The 26,911-nt window shown below is 65.5% G+C and overlaps 1 protein-coding gene across 1 annotated transcript in view; it reads left to right on the top strand.

The window, feature by feature from the left end:
- JPH3 (junctophilin 3) overlaps positions 1 to 26,911 on the top strand; it is a gene marked incomplete at both ends in the record, with an annotated part of 73,752 nt that overhangs the window by 23,018 nt on the left and 23,823 nt on the right. The window contains one exon of the mRNA XM_080829074.1: positions 7,872 to 8,649. Within this exon, the coding sequence (XP_080685200.1) occupies positions 7,872 to 8,649 (778 nt within the window). The remainder of the gene's footprint in view (positions 1 to 7,871; positions 8,650 to 26,911) is intronic.

The following is a 26,911-nucleotide window of genomic DNA, read 5'->3' as shown; positions in this document are numbered from 1 at the left end:
CCCGAACCCTTCTTTGGAACGAGCAAGTTCATTCCCGGAGTTCGTCCTGAGGATATGGGCTGCGTACGACCACAAGCTCTCAAAAATGAGGAATGACCTCAATATTCCACAGACCACGGGCTCGCAGCTTCTGTGCCGTGGAGCTTTCCCGTGTTGGGCTGGCTGCAGCCGTCACTAAGGATGTCGTCACGGTGGAAGGCAGGCCAGGGTACCTCGTGGAAGAAGGTTCTAGAGCCTAGTGTGCCCACGTGTGCAGCGAGGCCCCCGCCTGGGCTCTGCTCCCTGTGGGCTGGGCGTCCTTGGACCAGGCTCGTCCCCTCCTGGCCGGCCTCTGCCACGTCCCTCACCCCAGGGGCGCCCCGGCCGGGGGGGCGGCGGCAGGTGCACGTTGCCGGCTCTGCTCTGACCGTGCTGGTTCCACAGGTCAGAGTTCGTGCCTGGAACTGCAGTTACCACCCCCCAAAAATCACAGCAGGTGGCTTTCGTGTTGGGGAGGGGGGTGTGGGAAGCACTAGCTTTCCCTGTTTCAAGGTCTTGCCCGTCTTGGGGTTCTGGGCTTGCCCCGTGTGTGGAAATATGGGTGCAGCTTGACTCCTCAGGGTGCCTTCCTGCTGGTCAGATGGTCCCTCTGCCCACCCAGCCTGGCTAGGGTGCCGGGATGGGGGGCCTCCGTGCATCCCCCACCCCAGGCATGAAGGCCGGGGTGCAAGGATGGCGGGGGCTCTGTGAGTGCCCCCGGGCGTGAAGGCAGGGGCACGGGGGTGGAGGGGGCCCTGTGTGTCCCCCCATCCCCGGGTGTTTTTGTCCACCTGAGGACAAAGGAGCCTGGAGCTTGTAAACGCCGTGTTACTGGCAGGGAGACGCTGGTTCAGCTCGGGGCTCTCACAGCCAGTCGACGTGTCCTGGGCACGCTGACGCCTGGAGGACAGACGGCGGTGGCGGGGGAGTGGTTGGTGGTATCGTAGGGAGTGTTTGGGCAAAGGGACATATGGGCTTGGAAGGAGTGAGGGGGGTCGCACCTCCGTGTCTTGCACTGAGGACGACCCTGGCTACCGCTCTCTTTCCTCCGCCGGCAGGAAGTGGTCACGCGGGTCTCCTCAGCTCCCCGCTGACCTTCCACAGGGAGACGGCGCGTGGCCACAGTCTGGGGTCCATTCACCTGCGACAGGAGGGGCAACGCTGCGCCCGGTGCCCCCAGGAGGGACCGGCCCTGTAGGACGCAGGCCTGTCCAGTGTGGAGGGAAGCTTCTGGCGGGGAGGGCATGGCCTGGGCCACACCAGCTGTCGACCCTCCCTGGGGTCCCAAGCGCGGTGTCCGCCTCCCGGGGAGCCTGTGAGGAACACAGCTCCCGCCGTGACGCCCGAGTCGGAGGGTCGGGGAGGGCTTGGCAGGCCCCGTGGGGGGACGTTGGTGCCGCGCCGGCGTGAGACCCCCGGCCTTGTCCGGTTTCCTCTTCTCGCGAGGGAGCGTCGCTGGCTCTCATGAGCGAGGTTCAGGGAAGTTTGCTTGCTCACCTCAGGTGCCCTTGGACCTCCTGATGCCAGGTTCCAGGGGCTGGGACGGAGGGAGCCGTCCCTCATCTTTGTTGCGATGGGCAGGGGAGCGGGTGCCGGGCCGTGGGCAGGTCCCCTGCCTTCCTGAGCTCGCCGGGAGGGAAACGGGAGCCCCCGGTGGTCCGTCTGCGTCGTGGTGTCTTTCTGTGCGGGGCGGCCCCGGGCCAGGCGGAAGGGCACACAGGAAGGTACCCTGCTCTGGGGACCGTCCCGGCATCCTGCAGGACAGCGGACTCCTGCGTTTCCATACACAGGCTGCGTGGGGTGTCGGACGAAACCACGAGACACTGCATTAATGTTCTGCCAGTAGCCAGTTGGACTCAGCCACTGGGACTTGGTGGGCTGGAATTGAGCCGTTTGTCCCCCCACTCCGCCAGCCCCAGCAAGAAAGGAGAGGCGGAGGACTGGCGCAGGGAGGAGGCTGGGAGGGAGGGCAGGGGGCAGAGGATGGGAGCCCCCTCTGGGAGAAGCCACCTTCCCAAGGCCTGTTTGGGGTCCGTCCTCTTGATTCCGACCTGCGCTTGGCAGCGGGCGATGAAGGCCGGGCTCCCACGCAGGTCCTAGCCGAGCTGGTGTGCCGTTTCCACGATGCCAAATGCAGTTTCTTACTGTCCCGGCCACAGCGTCGGAGATGGGGTCCCACTGGGGCAGACGTGCATATGGACCCAGACTGCGGTCTCCGGCCACGCCCAGCCCCGAGCACGTGTGTGTGCTGCTTACGGACCTAGCACGGGGCGCGGCTGTCACCCCAGGCCGCCAGATCGGGGCTCTGGCTGCCTGACCGGCGGTGCGCCTGCTCTGGGCTCCCTCGGCCAGGCCCTGCTGGCCGCAGGACTTCATTTGAAAGCTCACGTCTCTCTGCTCTCCAAGCCCCCAGACCTCCGTCAGCTCTCCCTTTGCCTGTTTTGGGGGAGTTTGAAATCCTACTGCCCACTAAGTTTCTGTGCATTTCTCTGCGCCGATCATTGCATTCTTTTAAAAAAATTGATGTGAAATCCACATCATGTGAAGGCAACCACCCCCCCCTTTTTCTTTAAAGAACGAGAGTGCGAGAGCCCCAAGCGCAGGACCGAGTCGCTGTCGCCCCACTGCTGTGGGGACTGAGGGTCACAGAGGCCGCGGTTTGTCCCGGCCACGCCGCTCCTCCCGGCAGACTCGCGTGGCTCGTGGAGGACCAGCGTGGCAGGACAGGGGTGCTGGGGGAGAGGGGGAAGGACGGTGGGCCCTGGGGTCAGATCCTGCCCAGGAGGGCCTCCGTTCCCTCACCTGCAAAGTCAGGGGGTACCAGCTCCCTAAGGTGTGGGTGAGGAAGAGCTCCCGGGAGTGCTGGCGACCTTTCTGTGCTCTGCACCTGCTCCCGCGTCCGCGCCGCACGGCCATCTTCCGCCTCTTACCCACGAGGACGCTGCGGTTAGAGCAGACTCTCCCAAGCTCACGGATCCAGAAAGTGTGGTGTCGGGACTCGAACCCAGGTCTGTCCTGCTGACGCTCCCCCAAGCCCCTGCCCGTCGCAGCCCTTGCCAGACTATGCCTGTGGCTCCTGGGAGTGCCTTCACTGCTTTCCTCTTTTAAATTTTGGCGAAGCAGACATAAAATCTACCATCTTAACCATTTTAAAGTGTACGGTTCGGTGGCATTAAGGGCATTCATTCTGTGTAACTGTCACACCATCGTCCTTCAGAGCTCTGTCACCTGCCTGAACCGGGCTCTGTCCCCCTGGCGCGCCCGCTCCCTAGCCCCGTCGCCGGGCCCCCGCGCCCCCCACCTACTGCCCGTCTCCGAGGACCCGGCTCCTCCGGGGGCCTCGTGTGGTCGGAACCGCTCGGCGTTAGTGCTGTTGGGACGGGCTGGTTTCACGGGAAGCGTCGTGTTCCCCAGACCCGTCCATGCTGTAGCAGGTGTGACAACGTCCTAGTTCTAGGCCGGGTGATACTCCGCTGCGTGGACGCACCCCATTTTGTACACGGGTGACACCTTTTTAACTTCCTCCTCGTCAGTAAGCCTCAGCCTCCTCTGAGGGGAAGGAGGCGTGCGGGGCAGGGGCGAGGCTCCCCTCCCTCGCAGGAGGTCCTGCTCTTGGGGAGGGTCCTGCCATCCCTCGTGCCCCACGTCTGCAGAACCCGAGACGTCCTCATGGAGGGTCCCAGCTGGGTGGCCAGATTCAGCAAATAAACCTGTGGGAGACCCAGCCGAACTTGAATTTCAGATCATCACCAAAAGTTCGTCTCGTATAAGTGCGTCCCAGAGACTCAGCTTTAACTCAGCGTCCTGGGCCGCATCTGACAGCCCCGTCCCTGAGTCACAAGTGGAAGGGGCATCCTGGGCGTCGCGGAGAGAGTCCCAGCGATGGCAGCTTGTTTGCAGCCTGAACTAGGACAGGAGGTCTGCCCGCCTGAACGGGCCCGCTACCCCCAGGCCTCCCCACCCCAACGGCGCCTGGGCCCGGGTTCCTCCTCACAGCCCTCGTGGGTGTCAGCCATGGACGGGGTCTCTGTGCCCGCGTGGGCCACACAGAGCCCGCAGAGTGACAGAATCCGCCATCGCCTTTGTCCCGCCCCCACAACCGTCCCCCGCTTACAGCCAGCTTGACTCTGGGAAGGGTGCAGCAGACGCTGTGGGGCTGGTGGTGTCCCCCCAGGGGGAAGGTGCCCACTACCGGGACAGGCGGTCCAAGGCAGGAAGAGCTCATGGTCAGGGCAGGGGTGGGAGGAGGGGAGAGGGTGGGGGCACCCCTGCTGCTCCACGTTTGCCCCTCCACTTGGGGCAGTGGGCCCAGGACGGCCTCCCCCAGCAGGGCACACCCCCACCGGCTTTGGGGCTGCCAAACAACCGAGCAGTGTGGGGGCGCAGAAGCTCGCCCCTCCCGGGGTGGGGTGAGTCCACGGGGTTGAGCTGAAGGACACACACAGCGGAGACCCCTGTCGCCTCGGCTCCTCCCTCCTTCACCCGTCCCTGCAGGGAGACACTGGTCTCCGGCTCTGCTCCGAGACAGCACCTGCGTGTGAGTCACTGTTTTGACGGGTAGGCTGCTGTCTGCTGGAGCGGAGGGCTTCCGGGTCCCTGGTCCTGGCCCCTTGCCCCGGCCACGTGTCTCCCCATCGAGGCCACGCACCAGTCATGAGGAGAAGGAGTCAGAGCCCAAGGTCCGCCCACTCTGGGGAGCTTGGCAGGGAGACGTGTCCCCCAAAGCCGGGCATCCCCCCTGCTGTGGAGTGCCGGATGCTGGCCTGGAGGCCACGGGTCCTGTGTGGGAGTGCGGTCAGCTCCGTGGACCGGGGTACCCCACGGTGTTACTGTGGGGGGCGGGCAGCTGGGTTGGATTGGGTGGGATTTGAAAGGCGGGATGGGGGTTGAGTCAGGGCAGGCTGTGTGGACAAGTGTCAGACAAGCCCTTGGGCGGTCAGGACTTGTTCTGCCTTGGGGTTGTGGGGGATGGTGATGGGAGTGACAGACCCCTGACTGAAGTCTTTTGGGGCCACGCTGCAAGGCTTTGGATTCCGCACTTGGACTGTGTCTTACCTCTGTTGTGGGGTGGGCATGTGAAGGGGAGGGCCTGCGTGAGAGACAGTAGGGAGCAGCGGGGAGTGGGGCAAACCGGAGGACACACTCTGTCTGGAGGAGGTGGCCGCTGCTGAACTGTACTCCATTTGCCGTCTGGGAACAAGGATTTAGGGTTGCCGGATCCTGTAATTGTAGGAGAACGAAGAGCTGAACTTTTGTGTGAAACGTCTTGGTTTTGAATTGTTGGCATTCCAGTTTTATTTTTTTTTTCAAGATTTTATTTATTTGAGAGAGAGACACACAGCGAGAGAGGGAACACAAGCAGGGGGAGTGGGAGAAGGAGACGCAGGCTTCTGAGGGCCAGGGAGCCCGATGCGGGGCTCGATCCCAGGACCTCGGGATCATGACCTGAGCCGAAGGCAGATGCTTAATCCACTGAGGCACCCAGGCGCCCCATAATTCTAGCTTTTTATAAGAACACTGTTGGACAAAATAGACCTGTATATTGGCGAGTTTCTGGTTTATAGCCCCTGTGACAGGGAGTTGGAAGAGCGTAAAGCCCTTCCAGGGTGGGGAGCCCCTCGGTGGACCTGGGTTGAGACCTAGTCTGGGAACCCAGGACAGACTCCACACTGAGGGCCACCCTCTTCCTCCAGTGACTTACGGCATGAGGGCTTTCAGATTCCTTCTATGGACGAGGAGACCGAGGGTCAGAGAGGTTCCCATCACACAATTAGTAAGTAGAGCAAAGGATACGAGTCTGCGTTTGTTGGTTTATTTTTCCTTTTTATTCTGTTGTGGTGGGATATTCTATATATCGGAAAATCTGGAGTTTTCACCACTCGTTACGTGGTTCAGCGGCGTTGTATTCCTGGTGTCACGCAGCCATCCCGTCTATCTACTTTCCAAACTTCTCCATCACCCCAAATAGAAACCGACCCCATCGGAGAACAAAACCCGTTCCTCCCTCCCCCGACCCCGGGCACCCGCCCTTTTGTCTCTGAACCCGACTGTGGGAAGGGCCTCCTGTCCAGGTTCTCGGGTGGCGTGTGTCCTTCTGGAACCGACTTGTTTCCCCAAGTCCTCCGGGGCACCCACGCTGTAGCGGGCGGCAGTTTTGTGGCTGAATGATGCTCCACTGTGTGGACGGACCCTATCTGGGTTTCCCGTTCGTCCATAGAGGGATGTCTGGTCCCTTTCCACCTGTTGGTTGTTCTGAGTGATGCCGCTGTGAGTTGGGTGTGCAAATACTGCCTTGGGTTCTTCTGGGCGTGTCAGGTCTGCTGGTTGCAGTGCCCCCGTGTACCCCTTGCTGAGGTGCCCCACTTACTGCTCTTCCAGACCCTTCTCGGACACCTCCGGCCACTGGGAGCTTGCCACGTCCCAGGCCAGCCTCTTCACACCTGGTCTGGAGGCCAGATCTGTGTCCCCGTGGCTGGATTCCCAGGCCCCACGACTGTCGGAGGCCACTCGGTAGCACGTGCTTCTCCCTCCTCCACTGGGTGCCTCCCCGTGTTCCCCGGGTTGGGCCTTTGCCCGCATGCTGGGGGAGCTCCAGTTCACCCCTGGCCGCATCAGACACCTGGCTTTTCCCTCTCCACCTTCCAGGAGAGTGGCAGACCGCCGTAGACAGCACGGTGGAAGCATCTTTACCAAAGACCATCGGTGGTATAGTCACGAAAACACTGCGGGCTGTCTGCCTCCAGGCAGACTTCACCATGTTGTCCCAAGACAGAACCACGGTGGCTGGTCCTGTGTCCACTGTGTCCCATCCCCCTCCGTCTCCCAAGACCGAGCCACGGCGGCTGGTCCCCTGTGTTCCGTCCCCCTCCGTCTCCCAAGACAGAACCACAGCGACTGGGTCCACTGTGTCCACTGTGTCCCGTCCCCCTCCGTCTCCCAAGACAGAACCACGGTGGCTGGTCCTGTGTCCACTGTGTCTCATCCCTCTCTATCTCCCAAGACCGAACCACGGCGGCTGGTCCCCTGTGTTCCGTCCCCCTCCGTCTCCCAAGACAGAACCACGGCGGCTGGGTCCCCTGTGTCCCGTCCCCCTCCGTCTCCCAAGACAGAACCACAGCGACTGGGTCCACTGTGTCCACTGTGTCCCATCCCCCTCCATCTCCCAAGACCGAGCCACGGCGGCTGGTCCACTGTGTTCCGTCCCCCTCTGTCTCCCAAGACCGAGCCACGGCGGCTGGTCCACTGTGTTCCGTCCCCCTCCGTCTCCCAAGACCGAACCACGGCGGCTGGGTCCCCTGTGTCCCGTCCCCCTCTGTCTCCCAAGACAGAATCACAGCGACTGGGTCCACTGTGTCCACTGTGTCCCATCCCCCTCCATCTCCCAAGACCGAGCCACGGCGGCTGGTCCACTGTGTTCCGTCCCCCTCCATCTCCCAAGACCGAGCCACGGTGGCTGGTCCACTGTGTTCCGTCCCCCTCCGTCTCCCAAGACTGAACCACGGCGGCTGGTCCCCTGTGTCCCATCCCCCTCCATCTCCCAAGACCGAGCCACGGCGGCTGGTCCACTGTGTTCCGTCCCCCTCCGTCTCCCAAGACAGAACCACGGCGGCTGGTCCACTGTGTTCCGTCCCCCTCCGTCTCCCAAGACAGAACCACGGCGGCTGGTCCACTGTGTCCCCTGTGTCCCGTCCCCCTCCGTCTCCCAAGACCGAGCCACGGCGGCTGGTCCACTATGTTCCGTCCCCCTCCGCCTCCCAAGCCAGAACCACGGCGGCCGGTCTGCTGCATCTGCTGTGTCCCGTCCCCTTCCGCCGTTGCCCTTGGGCTCACCCCCCTCTCCTTTTTCTCCACAGGGACCTATCAGGGCCAGTGGGTCGGTGGCATGCGCCAAGGCTACGGGGTGCGGCAGAGCGTCCCCTACGGCATGGCGGCGGTCATCCGCTCGCCCCTGAGGACGTCCATCAACTCTCTGCGCAGCGAGCACACCAACGGCGCGGCGCTGCACCCCGACGCCTCCCCGGCGGTGGCCGGCAGCCCTGCCGTGTCCCGAGGGGGCTTCGTGCTGGTGGCCCACAGCGACTCCGACATCCTCAAGAGCAAGAAGAAGGGGCTGTTCCGGCGCTCGCTGCTGAGCGGGCTGAAGCTGCGCAAGTCCGAGTCCAAGAGCAGCCTGGCCAGCCAGCGCAGCAAGCAGAGCTCGTTCCGCAGCGAGGCCGGCATGAGCACGGTCAGCTCCACGGCCAGCGACGTCCACTCCACCATCAGCCTGGGCGAGGCCGAGGCCGAGCTGGCCGCCATCGAGGACGACATCGACGCCACCACCACCGAGACCTACGTGGGCGAGTGGAAGAGCGACAAGCGCTCGGGCTTCGGCGTCAGCCAGCGCTCCGACGGGCTCCGGTACGAGGGCGAGTGGGCCGGCAACCGGCGGCACGGCTACGGCTGCATGACCTTCCCCGACGGCACCAAGGAGGAGGGCAAGTACAAGCAGAACGTGCTCGTCAGCGGCAAGCGCAAGAACCTCATCCCGCTGCGCGCCAGCAAGATCCGCGAGAAGGTGGACCGCGCCGTGGAGGCCGCCGAGCGGGCCGCCACCATCGCCAAGCAGAAGGCGGAGATCGCGGCTTCCAGGTGGGCGGCGCGGCGGGGGCGGGCGGGGGCGCGGCGGTCTGCTCGGGCCGCCGCCGTCCACAGGATGAGACGCTGCTGTTTCTGATCCGGTGCCCTGGGGCTCCCGGGGGCTCCCCGGCGGTTCTTGGGGGCGGAGCCGGGCAGCGGTTGGTCCAGCGGCTGCTGCTGGTTGGTTCCTCCAGCTGAGAAGACTGCCCGCTGCTCCCTGTGCTGGCGTTTCCCGTGGGGTCGCCGTGGGGAAAGGAGGGGGCCCATTCTGCCGGCGACACAGAGGTGTGATGTCGCCACGGTCGCGCTCCTGGTGCTGCGGGCGTGTGGCGGCGGGAGGAAGCCACCCTGGTTGTCCGTGGGCCCCAGGACATAGCCCCAAGGGGAGGGACGGCCGGGGGTGCCCGGCAAGAGGCCCACGTGACCCTGGGCGCTGTAGGCCGGCAGCCAGCGTGAGGTGTGCCCCTTCCTGAGCTGGGGTTCCTCAGAGCTGCCGGGCAGTGGGCAGCAGTCCCGAGCTGGCTGTTGGGGGCACCGTGTCAGCTCTCTGGGGGATTTTGGTGTTGGTGCATGGTGCGGGCTCAGAGCTAGAAGGAGGGGCTCAGGGCCCGGCTCCCGGAGCTGCTGGGGTCGGTCGGCAGGGCTCCTAGGGACGGCTTTGGAAGGCGCACCTGCCCAGGCCAGAGGCGTCTAGGAGGACAGAACCCTACGTCTTTCTGGGTGATTCTGGGTTCCCAGCCAGGGGCAGGAAACCTTCTGGCTCCATCAAGGGTCAGGACAAGGCCAAAGCTTGTCGCTAATTAAAGTTTTAGTTCGTTGGGCTCTGGTTTTCCGTGAATTTCGGTCCACGGCGGAAGAACAGAAACAGTAGCTAGGGTTTATCGGCAGAATATCTGCGGCTCCCAAAGTCTGAGGCTTTAGAGGGAGAGGAGATCCCTTCTGAGAAGCCAAGAGAAGGATCAGCCACTCCCTGAGCACCAAGGTCCCAAATTGCTCCCGCTCCTCCCCAAGACGCGTCCAGGCACGGAAACAAACAGGGCCCGCATTGATGACGACTGCCCTGGACGCTGAAGATGAAATTAGGTGTGATCGTTATTTTTTCCTTCCTAAACACGACACTTGCTTGTATGAACGCGGAGTGTAGAAGGAGGATGGCGTCCGCAGCTCTGGTGGGCCACACGACGGGCTGGTGTTGGGTGTATGTCCCACCGTTCAGCTGTGTGTCGTGTGGCCTGTTGACCTCCACGGACAAGAGGCCGTTCCAGGGCTGGGGCACCGAGTGGTCGGGGATCCGGGGTCCTTGTGGGAGCTCCCGTCCGGCTGCGGATCTCTTCTCGGCCCCCGGGTCTCCTGCAGAAGTGACATTAAAGTCCAGCGACCAGGAGAACGTCCTTGGGACTGAGCACGTGGGACGCGGAAGTTTTCTGAAAAATCGCTCAGAAATGGGGGCCCGAGATCATGTTGTGGGCTGAGCTCAGAGTCCGCACACCTGACGGGCTCCCCCGGGGCTGGCTTCAGTCCGTGAACCGGGAGTGACGACCCCTGTCCGCCGAAGGTCTGAGAACTCAGGCAACATTTCTCTGTGTGCTGGGGTCAGCTCAAGGGGGCTGCAGACCCTGGTCCGGCTCAGGCCCATCACTGCTGAGCAGTGTGGGGAAGGTGCTTCCCTCTCTGGGCTGGGTTCCCTGTAGAAGGACAGGATGAAGCAATGGACAGTGCCCGCAGCCTGTGGGGGGGGCCTGGCCGGACACCCCAAGGCCCCCCTCCACTGGAGCGTGGAAGTGGCCTTGGCATCTGCAGGGTGGGTGGTTCCCAGGCAGACTGTGGTCATTGTCACGGCCAAGAGACAGCCAGGCCATGTGGGCGGTCACAGAGGGGGGCTGCCACTCTGTGCTGGGCGGGTACAGGTTACTGAGCGATGTCTGTGAGAGACGGTGCGGTGTCTCCTCCCCTGGGGGCAGCTCTGTGGGGACAGCTGCCCTGTGGATAGGGACACGGGCTTTCCTGGAAAACATGGGCGGGGCGATGGCACACAGAGCTTAAGCTCTGAGTGGGGGCCCCTTATGTGGGCCCACAGCTGAAGGGGTGGTGGGGTCGGGGGAGTGTCCGCAGCCCGGTTCCCAGTCCCCGGTCTGTGCACGGGCATCCCGGGGCTCTAAGGCACGTGGAGACCTGCACCACCCCTCCAGAGATGCTGGGTTTGTCTGGGGTGCCATCTGGGCTCAGAGCTCCTACGGCTTTCTGGGCCATCGTCAGTGTCACCAGCACCAGAGGTGGTAACGTGCCGAAGGCGGGGCCCCACCCCAGAGCTGCTGGTTTGGCGGGTCTGGGCGCAGCCTGAGAACCTGCATTCCTCAGAACGCCCGGGAGGCTGCACCCGCCAGCTCCCCCAGGGTGGAGGCGCCGCAGGAGACAGGAAACGGGTGGGTCAGGGCCCGCCAGATGGGTCGGTCTGAGGGGGCCGCGGTCAGAGCAGAAGGTGCTGCTGTCCTTCCCCTGTGACTTCCTGTGGTGTCCTCTTCCCCCATCGTGACTGACGGCCGCCACCTGCCCTGTCATGGGCGGGAGACACCCTGAGCCCCCGGAGGAGCCTGTTTCAGACCACAAGTACTCTGGGGGACCTCAGTGTAGACGCCTCCCGTTGTACGACACCCTGGCCCTTCCGCGAAGTGTCCTTTACAGGACAGCAGATGTGTCCCTTCCGTGCCTGGGGCCTCTCCATCCTCCCTCCCGGTGCCCGTGGCAGACGTGACGCGTCGATCCCAGTACTCCCGGCAGTGCGCTGGCCCGGTGGACAGCACCTGACGGTCTCACCAGAGCCGCTGGTCTTTCCGAGGACCAGCCGGGAGCTGGTTGGAAGTCAGGACGCAAACCTGTCCACTCCTGGCCCAGAGGCTGTCCACCGGAGTGTCCAGAGGCTGCCCTCTGTCACGCGGCTCTCGTGGCTCCCCGTGGCGGAAAGCGCTGGTGGGTGTCGAGCTGGGGGTGACATCCCGGTCCGTCCCCCCCATCCGGGGCAGCCCCGCGACACAGGGCAGCTCCCCGGGCTGCTGAGAAGGCGGCGACGGATTGCGGTGAGCCCACCTGCTGTGTCTGCGGGGCGAGGGCGGTCAGGGCCTGTGACAGTTCAGGGGCCCCGGTGGTGGTCGCGAGCAGGGTCCCGTCTGCCGCCTCTGTGGAGCCACGCGGACGCGTCCACGGAGAGCTGTCCGCGGACGTGCGGCGTTGTCCGAAGCGCTGAGGTGTTTGTCACTGCTCGGTCTGTTGGCGTGTGGACTCCTGGCCAGGGGTGTTCTGGTCACGGCTGAGGCCCTGGGGGCCGGAAGAGCGTGTGCGGTGGCATCTGCTCCGTGCGCTTGCTTCGAGCGAGTGAAGGAGGGGACGAGTGAGTGACTGATCGTGCGGGCCGCACCTGCTCTCACCGGCAGCAGCTGGGGGCCCGGAGGTGTGATAGTGCCCGTGGCCTCGGGGGGCAGGACACAAGTCTGCCAGACTCCCAAGCAGCTAGGGTCACCCCAGCTACCTGTCCTTTCCGTGGGGACCGAGGGAACCCTCTGGCTCCTTGGTGCCCGTGGATTCCGGCAGGAGGAGAGCCGTCCGTCCCGGGCCCAGCGAGGCCGCGCCTTCTGGCAGAGGCCGCGCCTTCTGGCAGAGGTCAGAAGTAGGAACCGCATTTTCCACACGGTTCCTCCATGTCCCGGCTCCCGGGGCCGCCGTCGCGCGGGTGGGGCCAGGTCCTAACCGCCAGGGCTCACCGTGCAGCCGTGGGCAGTCACCCAGCTCCACGGGGGTGGAGGCCGATGCCCCGGCGGCATCCTGCATTGTGGGGGTTACACGGGGTGGGGTCTGCCGTTTTCAGCACAGGGCCCAGGGGTGGTGAGCGTGTGCAGACGAAGATGAGAGCTCGCAGTGCACAGCACATCCCCCTCCCAGGCATCCCCTACCCCTGAGACCCCCACAGGGGCCAGGCGCACCTCTGGGCTCGCTCCCGATTTGACCCGGGCTGGTCGGGGACAGCGAGCCAGGACGTGCTGGGCAGGGGAGCAGGGATAGTGACCCAAGAGCCCTCTGTCCCAGCCCCCCACTCCCCGGGCTGGCTTCCCTCTGGCGTGACACCCGCAGCCTGGTGCTTGGTGCCAGCAGTCCCCGGGGAGTGGCCGTGGTGATCAGGGTGAGGGAAGAGGAGGTGCGGGGGCGGTTGAGCTGTTCAGGGGGGGCTCTTGTCCTGGGGGCAGCCCCAGGTGGGGGTGGGTGTGCAGGCAGGAAGGGAGCGCCGTGCCCTGAGGCCCTGGCGTGGGGCAGGCATCCCTGCTTCTGTGTTGGTGGTGGCCGGGCAGCTGCGGGCACCTGTCCCTGTGTGCTGAGGCTCGCTGGGTCCTCGAGGCGGCCAGCAGGGCAGACAGGTGCGCGTGCTGGCCCTCGGTGGATGTGTGTGTCTTGGGACGCTTGGCTGAGTGCGTAGAATTGCAGGGGGGAGGAGACGCGAGGGACCTCGACCAGACGTTTGGACGGGAGACGTCATTCCTGACACAGGGGCGGCCGTGCCCCCTCACACCCGGGCGGACAGGGCTCCCTGACCTCCGTGCACTCACGCTCCTCCTGACGGGCAGCCTGCCCTTCCGAGGTGGGGGTTGTCCCTGCCAGCCTGGCCGGGGCGGGGGGGGAGGTGAATCGCGTGGGCAGCGTGGCCGAGGACAGGCCCTGATGCTGAGGGCGCAGTGGCCCGGTCACGACGAGACACACCATCGGCGCCGGCCGCCAGGCCCTCCTGCTCTCGCCCTGGCATGGAGCCCGGCAGGGGCTTGAACTCCCGACCCTGAGATCAAGACCCGAGTTGAGATTAAGAGTCCATCGCTTCACCCACAGAGCCCCCCAGGCGCCCCTGACCACCACACGCTCTTGTCCGGCTTTTCTCCGTGTCCGTGTAGACACAGGTCTCGCACTCTTGTGGTTTCCTGTTACGCGATGGGACCGCGCCGTCCGTGGCTCGCTTCTCTCCGTGTGTTCCTCGTGGCTACACCACATGGGTCCAGCCCTGACTCTCTGAATGAGTTTTGGGTGCGTCCAGTCACTCGGTCTTAGGGGCAAGGCCACAGAGGCTGGGTCTGTCCCCTTTGCTGCCGGCTGGCCATTCTGCCCTGCAGCCTCCCGGAGCGGGCCTTGCTGGCTGGTCCGTGCCGATGCTGTGGGGGCCTGGCCGGAGGGCTGCCCGGTTTCCTGTGGCTGGGGAGGGGGGCTGCGGCAGGACGTGGGGCGACCTCGACGGGCAGCTCTACCACTGAGGCTTGTCCGTGGCAGAGGCCGGCGATGCCCCAGAGACACCGTCCTCCTGATCGCTGGACCCTGCGGGTATGTGACCTTCCGCGGCAGAAGGGACTCTGCAGACATGGTGAAGGGTTTTGAGAGGACGAGCTGGTGCAGGATTGGGGGCGGTGTGATTACAAGGGTCCCAGAGCAGGTGCGCACGCGCTCAGAGAGGACTGACAGTGGAGGCCAGGATGGGGCCGCTGGAAGAAGGGAGGAAACTCAGCCCTGCACCCCCAGGTTCTAGAAGGGTCCAGCACCGCCCGCCCTGTGGAGCACCTCCAGGCCCTGCGGAGCTGGGCTCTCTGCACAGGGTACGAGAGCTTCCTGCCCCCGGAGGAGGGCTGGCCACCTGCTAGGACGCGCCTTCTGGTGGGCGAGAGCCATCTGTCCTGGCTCTGGCCTCTGGACAGGAAAACCGGAGGAGAGGCTCAGGACTGGGGTGCTCGATCCTGGGAAGGCGCTGGGGCCGGCCAAGGGCTCGCTTAGGGGCGAGAGGCTGCTGCCTCCCGGCTGTGTGCGTCCCCAAACCTTAGTTCCTGCCCCAGAAGTCCAGGAGCTCCCGAGTGTGGGCCTGTGTCCCGTGTCCTCTGGTGCTTGGCAGGGGCTGGCTCCTTTCCATGCCTCTACCGCACCCCGTGGGGCCTCCCACTCGCAGGCGGGGTCAGGGGATGTGGGCTGTCGGATGTGATTAGGCTCGTGGCCCGCTTGGCTCCGCGGCGTCCCACTTGTCAGACAGAAGGCACGGAGCCTGTGACTCAGCCGCAGGCAGTGACCCCACCTGGCGCTCAGAGAGGCGCCTTGGATGACGAGGAAGCAGGAAGCCGGCCTCGCGCTGGCCACGTCCAGGAGAGCCCTACCCCGGGCCCCAGGGCCCAGAGGGGGGCTGGGGCCGTTTCCCCTGTCCTCCCTGAGCCCCCCGCCTCTCAGGAGAAGCTGGGGCCTCTTACAGAGCCCTGGAGAGAGGGACTTCAAATCGGTCTCAGCGATCTGTCCCCGGACTTGGTGACTATGGGACATGCCCCCCTCAGTGGGACCCCTAGCCCTCCTGCTGCAGCGGGACCCTGTTTCCTCCTCCTCTTGGAGAGAGCCGTGCGCTGCTCTCCGGGCTCCGGCAAGGCTCGTGGGCTCCCCAGACCGCGTCTTCAGCTCCGTGTAAGGAGTGGGAAGCAGCAGGGGCCCGGTGGGGTCGCGGGGACAGACGGGACCCTGGGTTGTTCCTCCCTGGCACGTGAGGGCAGGCAGGGAGAGAGGTGCAGAGAGCGCAGCAACCCCCCTGCCCTTGACCCCTTGATGGTCACCGAGCCTCCGTGTTCCCCCGAGTGAGCTGCGCCCTCGGAGCCGGGGAAGCCACGTCCACGTCAGTCAGACCCGGAGAGTGTGGTTTCAGTCCAGCCGGAATCCAGCAGATGACGGTGGCTTCACGTCTCTTCCCGACTCTGCCCGCCCCCCCCACTGGCTGTGCCCTCTGCCAGGGGACTTTGGGGTCCCTCCTGTTAGAGTCTCGGCCGTGTGCTTTGTTTGGTCATTGGCCTGGGGTGGACGTGGCGGCCAGACCCCAGTTCGCCCCGTTGGGCTCCAGCACCGTGACAGCAGGGGCTGGGTGTGGGGACCCCGGGAAGACCCCGACGCACCGGCGGGAATAAACGATGACTTCGAGCCACCCCCCCAGGTGGCTTGTTTCCCGGCGGTGTAGCCGGCTGACAGAGCACCCGCCGTGGTTCTGGAAGGACGAGTGTCCCTGCTGCGCCCCAGCCGTGCCGCACCGTCGGTCCTCGGGGGCACCCTCCTGACCTTCCCTGTGATCCATGTCCCGGGGCCGCCGTGACAAAGTGCCGCCCGCGGTGGTGGGGGGGGGGGTGGGGAGGGCTCGACACAGCAGGTGTCCATCCTCTCCCGGCTCTGGGGGCAGAGGTCTGGAAACAAGTGCGTGGGTCTGCCCTCCCTCCGGAGGTGCCAGGAGGGTCCTCTCTGCCTCTTCCTGCTCCGGGGGTCCCGGGATTTCTTGGCTGGCGGCCACCTGCCCCCGTCTCTGCCTCTGTCCTCACTCGGCCTCTCCCCGTGCTGGTGTCCGTGTCCCCTCTTCTTCCAAGGACACATCCGTGGCCTAAGGGCCAGCGTAACCCCATCTGACCTCCTCTTAATTAGATCTACAAAGACCCCATCCCGGGTAAGGTCACGCTGAGGTTCTGGGTGGGTGTGAATCCGGCTGTAGGGTGGGGTGGGGGTGGGGGGCCCTGCCTCAGCGCACAGCACTCTGCGCCACGGCCAGGCTGTTCCACGGCTTTGAGCGCCGTGTCCCCCGCTCCTTTACCTCCTGCTGTCCCGGCGCCTGTCCGCGGAGTCGGCCGTCCTCCGGAGAGCTGGGGTCCAGGTCGCCGCTCGCTTGCTTAGGCTGCTCAGACCCCCTTTCCCCTCCGCGCAAAGTGTCTTCAGCTCCTGGGGTCCCGGGGCCTCAGCTCTCCTGCAGTTTTCCGTGAGGCACCGTCTACCCGGGCACGCGGCGTGGTAGACCTGACCGATGGCGAGACAGTCGGGGTTATCTCAGCCCTGACGGAACCTGCCACGGCTTACAGAGGCCACGGCTCCAAAACGCCCCGGCCACTCCTCCGGCCCGAGCTTCAGGCTTTGTCCGCCGCCGCCCCCAGACGGTGACCCCCAGGGCCTCCCCTGCCTCTCACAAGTCACAGCAACGGGCTCTGTCAGGCAGCGAGCCGCCCCGCCCCACGGAGAGTCCCGACTTCCAGCCCGCCAGCCTCGAGGCCGGTGGGAGACCCGGGGTGGGGGGTGGGGCTGACGGGGTTGGGGTGGGGGGGCCCTCACCGCAGGAGTGCGTCGCGGAGCTGATTCTCCGCTGTGGAAACATCCCTACCGTTGGCAAGACAGAGCTCCTACACGTACGCCACACGGGGTTCCGAAGGGCAGTTGGATGCCTCGTGGCTTTCTGCAAGCCTAGGTCCGTGGGAACTGGGAGCCGGCGGTGTTATTCAGGACTCGTTTGCAAAAGAACAGAGTCACAACTCAAATCCGTGCAGGACGAAAGGGGCCGGGCTGGCTTCCCTCTGCGTGTTCACGTCCGTCTCCGGAGGGTTCCCCCGCACAGGGCGGGAAAGACCAGCGGGTCCGCGCTCGGCCGTCCTCGAGGTTCTGGGTCCGGAGGGAAGGAGACTGCACGGGCTCCCGGCACGCACGTCGGAGTGGTTGGGAAAGTCTCCGAGCAGCCGGCCCGGGACGTACGTGCACCTCCAGCGTGAGGCAGGCGGCGGAGGACCGATGCCCGGACGGCCGCCCCGCAGGACGGGGAGTGGGGGAGCGATGGCACCTGCCGGGGGAGGCCGGGTGCACGAGCCCTGCCCCAGCTTCGTAAGGGGGCGGCGCGGGGGTGCGTGTCCTCGTGCGTGTGAGGAACGCGGGCGAGCCTCGGCCCGTTTCCTCCTGCGGCAGCGTGTCCCTGCGATGTCAAGTTCATCCTCGCGGCAGCAGGTGTCGGCGCTGTCCTGCCAACAGCGCCCCGCGTGTGTGTCCGCACCTTTGGGCTGAGTTCTGCCGCTGTGCATGGTCACCTACGGAGCCCTGTGCGGACGCGTGTCCAGCTCGCTCGGGCGTCCGCCTGGGAGTGCAGTCGCTGGACCCACCGCAGTCCTTGGTTCAGCGCTACGGGGACCCGCCGTGCCGTTCGCCGCCGCGGCCCGCCTGTCTTGTCTTCCCGCTGGCGGCGCAGTGGGTCCTGGTTTCTTCCCATCCTCGCTGCCTCTCGTCACGGTGGGTGCGCGCTCGCCGCCCCGTGGGTGTGCGGGGGCCTCTCCCCGACGGCGAACGACGGCGGGATGACACACTTGTCGGCCGCTTGTGTGTGGGGACACCGTCTGCAGTCTGGGGCTTTAATAGTCGTGTTCTCAGTCCTGTTGGACACGCTAGGTTGTCGGAGTCCAGCTCCTGCGTGAGGCTGGGCTCCTGCCGGGCTGGGGGGCTGCCTGCCACCCTGTTCCTCGGTGTCCAGCGGTGGGGGGTCCTGGGATGGGGCTTGGGGAGGTGCCGAGGGAGGGACCCCTTCCGGAGCCGACCGTGAAGCTACCCAGCGCTGACCCGGGCGGCTCTGAGCCCTCGACCCCGCAGTGCAGTCCTCAGGGCGCTGTGCAGCCTGGGGACCGACCCGAGTCTCTGCGGTGGCCACCAGGGAGACCTGGTCCCTCCCGCCCTGAGGCCCCGCTGAGCTCGCCTGCTGGAGACTTAGTTGTGGGGCCTCCGCAGGGTGGGTCCCTCAGGGGAGGGCGCGGCAGCGGCTTGGCACCCTCACCCCTTCCCGCCCTCGGCTGTCCCCAAGTACCTAGCCGGTGACGGCGTGTCAGGGGGGCAGGGGGACGTCAGCCCATCTCCCACCTCACCTCAGCCTCTCTGGCGCCCACAGCCTCTGCCCTGGAGCCCCCAGCCCTGGGCCTCCCTGTGGGTGTGCAGACGTTACCGTCCAGCTCCGCGCCTGGGCCTCCCTCCGCGTCCAAAGAGCACCTGCTCCCTGTGGAGCCAAGAGGCCGCGGGTCTCTGATGGGGCTGGCAGCAGGGTGAGCGGCGCCCCCAGACTCCCATTCCTCCAGAGCAGGGGGGCTCAGGTGCTGGGATTCACCCCGCGACTCCTCTACCCCTGCAGGAGCTCTCGGCCCCTTGTCTCCTCTGCGGGGACAGGAGGCTCCCTGCCCCGCCCCCTGGTCCCACGGCCCCCGGCCCGTCCGTCCGGGCAGACCCACTGCGTCCCCTCTCGGCTTCCGGCTGTCGTGAGCGGGCGTGGTCCTGGGCCAATAGGAAAAGCTCAAACAGGGCAGTTTTGCTCCCTGGCCTGCAGCTGCTCGGTCCAGCCTGACCCTGCGGGCCGACTCGCGGCCACCAGCCCGTCCCCCTCCATCGCAGGCGCACCACAGTCCCTGGCCCCGGGCAGGGGTGGGTGGGGCGGGAGCCGGCACGCGGCGACCCTCCCCGGGGCCCGCGGCTTCACACGCACGGCGGCCTCAGAGCCAGGGTTGAGGATCCCAGGCACTTGGGTCCCATGTCCCCACCTGGAAGGGAGCCATGGTCCACTAGGAACACCTGTTCACTTAAAACAAAACCTAATTGTGGTAAAACACAGATAAGGTCAGCTTTACTGTCAGAGCCGTTTCCAAGTGGACGTTCAGCGGCACGAAGTGCGTTCGTAATGCCGTGCAGCTGGGCCCACCGGAACCTTCTCATCTTCCCAGAGTGCAGCTGTGGTCGGAGGGGAGCTGCACCCCCCTCCCCGCCCCTCCCCCTTCTACGCCCCACCTCTGTGGATCCCCCTGCCCCGGAGCCTTGAATGAGCGGAACCTACGGTGTTTGTGCCCTTGTGACGGGCCGGCCTCGCTGGTCTGTCTGTCCGTCCGTCCGTGCTGCAGCAGGTGTCACCATCGCCTTCCCGTCACCTGCGGGGACCCTGCTGGGTTCGCCCCACAGCGGCCGGCCGGGTCGCTCCCGCCTTTTGGCCGTTGTGGATGATACTGCTGTGAACAGGGGAACGTCCTTTTATTTTTGCTTTGCATCGGGGAGAATTTCCAGGACACGCAAGTGCAGAGGAGGGTCTGTGACCCCGTGGGCCGTTGCCCCGGCTCGAGCCCTCAGGAGCTCAGGACTGCTCTCGTCCACCTGACCCCGAACCCCGCTGCACCCCCGGGCCGCTCTTGGAGCCAATTCTAGGCATGTCGCCGTCTGCCCTCTAAGGACAAAAACAATGAAAACCGGGCTCCACGTCATCCCCCCTGAAGAAAGACCCCAACGACGAATACCGTTAAGAATCCAGCCAAGCCCTCCTGCTGCCGCGCTGACTGGTCCCTCGGGTCTCGCTGAAGCTTCTCCCCCAGCCCAGGCCCCCGACTCCTGGCAGTGCACGTGCCGAGCCAGCCAGGCTGTGCGGTACGACCTCCCCGCTCTGGGACTGGCTGACTGCTTCCCGGGGGGGCTGAGCCTGTGGCTTGGTCCCGTGGCTTCCCTGAGACCCGTAGACCAGGAGGCCTTATCAGATCCCCATTCTGTTTGCCCGTTCCCACGAGGACGCGTCCCTCTTGGTGCCGTCAGTGTCGGACGTGGCCGCTGCCTGGTCCGTTGTTTCAGGAACACCGGGTTTTGACCTGGCGTGAACCAGAAGTCTGTCTGTTCCGTCAGAGCCGTCGACCACTGGCTCAGACACGGTTGGACCCGCCTGACAGATGCGCGGATCGCCAAAGCTGAAGTCCCTCCTGGCGCAGCTGGCCCTGCACTCAGGGAGGCCACTGGACACTTTCGAGGCTGCTGCCTGGTCCCCCAGGGCGCCTGAGGGAGGTCCAGACCCCTCCACATGCCGGCTCCCAGCCCGGCAGACGCGGCCGCCTATCACTCTGGAGGCCTGCATGGTGGCCGTGTCCACTCACCGTGACCCAGACAGGCAGAGGAGGGGGCCGTGCTGGCACGTGGGACCCTATGCCCAGGGCCCCTGCTGTGAGGCTACAGTGAAAACTCGGGTCCCACATGCAGTGGGATCCTGTCCTCGTGAAGGAAACCGGATGTGTGCGTGCATGGGTATTCACAGGCTCGAACTCGGCTTCTGAATCCCCGTCACTTTCCCAAGTGCCCCAGCCTCACCCGTGCCCTCCCCATGACCAGGACGGCACTGTCGGCTCGGAGTGTGCGGAGCAGGGCAGGGCCTTGGGGGGCGGGGTCCCTGCCATGGGGCCACATGCCCTACTCCCTTCCGCCCTCCCCATGGCACAGTCAGGGCCCAGGAGGCCCTCAGCTCAGGGAGGGCCTGGTACGGCACCCATGAGCCCCTGGAGTTGGCGCCCGGTCCTCTTCCTGGACCCCAGGGCTCGGCTGAGCTGGAGACTATGACAGCCGAGGCCAGTCCCCGGACCAGCTTAGAGGCAAGGACTGTGGGGGCCTGCTGTCCTCGAAGGTTGGCACTTTGGGAATAAGCGAATTTCAGGGAGTGGAGAGGAGAAATCAGGCAGTCAGGGCCCAACGCCACTGGGCATTTTCTGTGACTCAGACTGGGTTGTCAGACGGGCCTCCAGATGCCCACGGAGGTCCAGAATGACTAAGAGACCAGCAGGTGTGGAAGTATTGGGGTGGCCTGTCTCGGGGGCTGGGACCTGCGAGGGGGGATCGACCCAGCTGTGTGGAATGTTTGTGCCGGTGCCGAGAGGCGGTAACAGAGACCCTCCTCTGGGAGAGCTCACCCCTGCCCATCTTCAGTGCCTCCTGTCCGGGCGTCTCTGCAGACAACAGATGGGCACATCAGCAGCTGTGAAAAGAGGAGTTTGGTCTCCGTTCAGTGCTTCCGAGTCTCTAGGATACAGTCCTCTGGCCTTGGATCCCCCTACCCCTGGCCGACGTCCAGCACGGGTGGCCCAGCACCCTCTGGGCAGCCTTCCCCTTTGCACGTTCTGTTCCCTCTGCTTGGAATGCCCTTCCTTCTGCCCAGTGAGCTCCTGCACAACCCTCAAGACCCAGTTCAGACGCCCCTCTCTGAACTCCTCCCCGGTCGGAGGAGGAGCGTTGGCTGCTCTCTTTCTGTGGTCCCTCCGTGTCAACATCTGCCTTGAGGTGCAGTTTTGAATCTGTTGGGACCACGAGCTCCCTGACGTCAGGGCTTTGCTTCTCTGTGAAGCAGGAAGGAAGGGGGAGGGGTGGAGTCTCGCTGACACAGACGGACGTACTGAGGAGTGCGCGTCACGGGCCATAGGGTCAGAGCCTCGGTTTCCCGATCTGTACATCGGGCACCACTCCCAGGGCGGTGGATGGAACAGGACGATGTTCTTGGAATATTCAGTCCGTCCCTGCCGCCAGAAAGCCCTCTGGGATTGCAGTAGTCCTCATCCTGGGACCTTCCAGGCTGGTGCAAAGTGCAGCAAGCTTACAGAACCACCCTCCCGCGGGTTCTGGGTCCTGCCTCACCACACGCAGACGCTGGTCCCTTGGGTTCTGATCACGGCTCTGCCCAGCCCGCAGGGGGCCACGCAGTGCGCCACTCACCTGGCAACGCCCGGCAGAGTCTCGCGGTCGATCCCCGGCGAGCCTGGAAAACGTCCCCACAGACGAGCCGCTGTCCGCCGCCAGCACCTGAGGGGTGTGCCTGGCGGGTCGCTGTTGTTCAGCGTGGCCGTGGCTGGTGCCTGCTGAGAGCCTCGGGGACCGGAGGGGTGGTGCTCTGGGGTCGGCAGGGGCTCGGCACCCGTGGTGGCGCTGCTCCGCCTTATCCTTGAAGACCCCGTTGCTCCACACGGGGTGGGGACCCCGGTCGGCCGCCGTCCGGTCACACGGAGGCCACCAGACCTGGCTCCCGCGCGGGCCCCCTGGCTGAGGCGCTTTGCTGCTGGGCCCCGCGTCCCTGCCCGCAGAACAGGCGTCCCCCTCCCGTTTGACCTTCATTTCCTGCTCTTCCAATTCTGTGACTTCCCAGGGTGACGGTGTACGTAAGAGCCCCCGCGGCGTAGCGCTGGCCGGCATCCTGCCTCCGTGGAGGGGACCGTGGGGCCGTCCCGGGTCCACTCCACTGCGCTTGCCCCCAGGAGGCTCCAGATGAAGTCGGGGGGCCAGGAAGTGTACACGCTGCCCCCGCCACCAAGCACATGCTCGGGGATCATGGGTGCCCCTCGGCTGCCGCCGCTGCCGGACAAGCTCCCCTTCCCACCCACCCAGCGGCTTCTGCAAAACTGTGCTGAGGTCACCACCCCCCGCCACAGTGGGGCCTCGATGGTGGGTCCCGAGGGTTGCCGACAAGCTGTGCCCCTTGAGGTCAACCGGCCAAGGTGCCCTGACTGTGAACCTCCGTCCTCCAGCTGGTCCCTGCGGGTCAGGCGCCCCGGGGTCTCTGTCCCTCCTCGGAGGCCGCGTGGGACCCCGTGCTCCTGCTGTGAGCCTCTCGTGGTCCCGGCCCGTCGGGTTCCCCTTCCCCCGCTGTGCCGTCCGGTCTGGCTGCCATGAGGTGCTGCAGACCGGGGCCTCCTTGTTCACGGGGACGCGGCTTCCCGAGGACCTCCATGTCCCCGCTCTGCACACGTTCGCAAGCACGTGGGGGCTGTGCTGCCCCCGTCTCCACAAGGCCACGTGTCTCTCCCACCTGCCGACGTCCCTCCTTTCCCGGGTGCCGAGGCGCTGTCTGCGCGTGAGGCCATGTCCGGGGCCTGGCGTGAACCCGGCGCCGGGCCTGTGACCAGCGAATACCACACAGGTGCGCGAGAGCTGGACGGTGGGACTGACCCTGGAGGTCGCAGAGCCTCTGAGCGCCCAGGCGGGACTCGAACCCACGTGCTACGCGTCTGGATGGAGATTCTGTGTTTCCCCTGTGGGTCCTGACAGGCCCGAGGGCTGCCTGGCAAGGGAGGCCTACAGGTGACCTCCTGTATGGGGCCGGCCGGCGGGGGGGGTACAGGGCTGTGCTCCCGCCATGGGAAACGGTGCGGACTCTCATCCTTGTTCACGCCACCTGCTGGGGGGCCTGGACCCGCCCCGCTGTTGGGGGGTGCTGTGTCTGCGGCACTGCAGTGGCCCCCGCAGCCCCGGCGTCCTCTACCTTCTGGCTGAACACCGTCCGTTCCTCGCTCAGCGGGCGGCCTGGCTGGCTGATGTGGGCGGGAGAGGACGCGAAGTGGCTGGACGGGGAGCAGACCCCATCAGGGCTCTTGTCGCCAGAATGCAGCCGCCACCGGCTCGGCCGAGATGCGCGGCGCCCACAGCCAAGGCCTAGCCAGCCCGCCCTGTGTCTGGAGCGGCTTCTGGGTGGGCGCTGGCCGCCGTCCGCTGACTGGTGTGGCTGCCAAGGGCTGTGGGTCCAGAAGGACTCAGGGGCCAGGCTGGGGCTCGGTGGATGGACCCTGGCGGACTGGGGCCACCCAGAGAGGCGTGTGTGTCCTCGCTCGGCCGTCTCGGGGGAAAGGCAGGGAAGCAGACACGGAGCTCTCTCCACTGAGCTGCCCTCTCTGGCCTTGGTGCCTGGGGCGGGTTTTTCCAATGTTTGTGCTGTAGTGACAGACACAATATACATTTTACCACTCTGATCATTTCTAAGTGACCGGCTCAACCGTGCTTGGTTGTGAGGCTGTCCCCACCACCGTCTGCAGAACTAGCCCCAGACTGACTCCCACCTCCTCTGGCCCCCCCGCCCCCAGCAGCTGTCTCCATAGACGATCGGCTCTAGGCCTCACATCTGTGGAACGTCCGTGGACATCCGTGGGATACCTTTGGGCGTCCATGGGACATCTGCGGATGTCCATGGGACATTTGTGGACATCTCTGGACATCTCTGGACGTCTGTGGACATCTGTGGGACATCTGTGGGAGACCTGTAGGTGTCCACGGGGCAACTGTTGGACATCTGCGGGACATCTGTGGATGTTTGTGGGACATCTGTGGACATCCGTGGGACACCTGTGAGATATCTGTGCATGTCTGTGGGATCGTACGCTGTCCTGCTGCGATGAGCTTCTCTCCCTGAGTATGATGTCCTCAGGGTCCCTCCGGCTCTAGCAGGTGTCAGGGTTTCCGGCCTTTTATGGCTGACCGGTCCTTCTGCCGTAGGGACGAGCCACATGTGGTTTGCCCATCATCCCTCGACGGGCACCGGGCGGCTTCCACCCCCTGGCTGCCGTGGACAGTGCTGCCGTGCCCACGTGTGTATGGCTTCCTCTTAGATGCTCTAGTGTCCATGCTCCCGGGATGTGCCCAGAGGCGGGACCGCGGGGCCGGCGGCGGCGCTCACTCCGTTCTTCGAGGAACCACTGGGCTGGTTCACACGGCAGCTGTTCCGTCCTTGCCCCTGCCGGCAGGACGCTGGGCTCCGGCTCCCTGGCGGTGTGGCCAACACTCACTGTGTTCTGGTCTTCTGATGGTGGCCGTCCTAACGGGCGTGCGCCAGGAGCACTTTGCCCGGCTTCCGTTAAGTCTCCACGAGCAGCCCCACCACGCACCCAGCGGGGCCTACGGAAACCTGGGCCCAGCCAGGTGCCCCCTCCCAGCTCACCCTGGCCAGGCCCTGCCCGACCCCCTGCGGCCGCTTGCCCTGGTCCCGTCTTCTCCGGAGCCTCCCCCTCCCCTTCTCCGTGGCCAGAATCTGTCCCCAGAGGGCAGACTTCACTGTGGGACCAGCTGGGAACCTTTCGTGCTTCCCACCGGCAAGACCCCCGAGCTCTGGCGCTCCTCCTGCCGCCCTGCCCGTCCGGGGCACTCGCCCTGCAGCCCGGCCCTCCGGCTGGGCGGCCCACCGGAGTCCCCCGGCTGCCGCCCTTCACTGGGGCCCAGGCACCACTGCTTCCGGACCCCTCCGGGGCTGTGAACAGTCTTATGGACAGTGCCCTGTCCCCCCAACCCCACCTCCCGCTGGAGGTGTGAACCAGTGTGGGCTGGGTGAGAAGTCGGCGTGCCGGTCCCCACCTGTCCGCCCTCTAGGCTTCCGCTCTCAGCTTTGAAGAAGCCTTCCTGGCCCTCGCAGGTGGGAGGGGGCGCAGGCCCTGGATGTCCACCCATCACCCCACGAGGTCCTTATCGAAAGGAGGCGGGAGGGTCAGTATGGGGATGGGGGAAGGAGATGGGACCAGGGCAGCAGAGGTCAGAGAGTGAGCGGAGTGCCGTCACCTGTCTGAGACTCGGTCTCCCTGTGTGCGCAGGAGCTGGTGACAGGCCTGTCCCCAGGCTGCGGTGGGACCTGCTGACAGTGACTGTCTCGTTCGTGGGACAGCCCTCCCAGAACGGCTCCCCAGAGGACAGCAGCCCTTCCCCCAGCACGGGCTGTGACGCTCCCACTGGCAGATGGACATCTGCGGGGAGGGCGGAGCGCAAGCCCGAGGGGGATGTCCAGGGATGGGGGCAGAGTGGGGGTTCCCGGGACCCTGTGCGAGAGGGGCCCGGCCGATCAGGTCTGCCTTCCCCTCAGGCACAGGGCCCCAAAGGGTCTGTGACATCAGCCTGTCCTCAGGCAGAACCAGGCACCGTGGCCCCAGCTGCTGTCCTGTGGTGCCCCAGGCCATGCAGATCGGAACCAGCCTACAGCCGTGTCCCCACTGCAGCCCTCAGCCTACACCCGTGTCCCCACTGCAGCCCTCAGCCTCCGAGGGAAGCCACCATCCCAGGTGGGTCTCCAGCCTCCCACCAGCAGCCTCTTCCCGGACACACAGCTCTCACACGACCCTCCCTGAGCCGAGATGGGACAGCAGCGCCCGTCCCATGTGGCGTCCTGGGTACCTGAGCCCACACAAAGCTGGAGGGACATGTCTGGGGGTTCCTGTGTCCTCCAGGGACACATCTATGGGATCTCATGCAACCCGTCCCCTCGCTTCTCTGAGCCTTGGCTTTCCCATCTCTCAAATGGCACAACAGCAGTGCTGGCCGGGCAGGGGTTAGAACAGTGCCGGGCACGGAGCAGGAGCTGGGAGCTGGGGGTTCCTCGGGCCCCCACCCCCAGTGGGGCCGCAGCTCCGGACGCTCTGGGTCCTCCTACGGCGGCCTACGGTTATCGCAACAGACGGAAAGGTCAGTGGCTTCAAACAACATGCTTGTTACCTTGTGGTTCCGGAGATCTGAAGCCCGAATGAGCCGTGAGCCGGGCTGGTTGCTCCTGGAGCCACCAGGAGCATCCCTTCGCTGCCTTTCCTGGCTTCCGGAGGCGCCGCCTCCCGTGGCTCATGGCCCTGCCGCGGCCCTCACGGTCAGCGGCTCAGCTTGGTCACCCGGCTCGCTCTCCGACCTCTGCTGCCCTGGTCCCTCCTCTCACTCTTGTCCGCCAGGGACCTTGTGGAGGCAGGTAGTCCCCCTGGGTCGTCCAGAAGATCCTCCCACCCCCAGATCCCGAAGTAAACCACATGTGCGGGGACACTTGCGCTGTGTGAGGCGACACCCCCAGGTTCCAGGGAGTAGGACGTGGACGTCTTGGGGCCTGGGCCCACCGTCAGGACCCATGGGTGATGGTAGCTCCTTGTTGGAGGGAGCGAGGCCTCAGCCC

The sequence above is a fragment of the Martes martes genome, assembly GCF_963455335.1.
Source record: "Martes martes genome assembly, chromosome: 17".
NCBI classification, from domain to species: domain Eukaryota; kingdom Metazoa; phylum Chordata; class Mammalia; order Carnivora; family Mustelidae; genus Martes; species Martes martes.
Note: the sequence above shows the minus strand (reverse complement) of the source record. Positions and strands in the feature narration are given on the sequence as shown.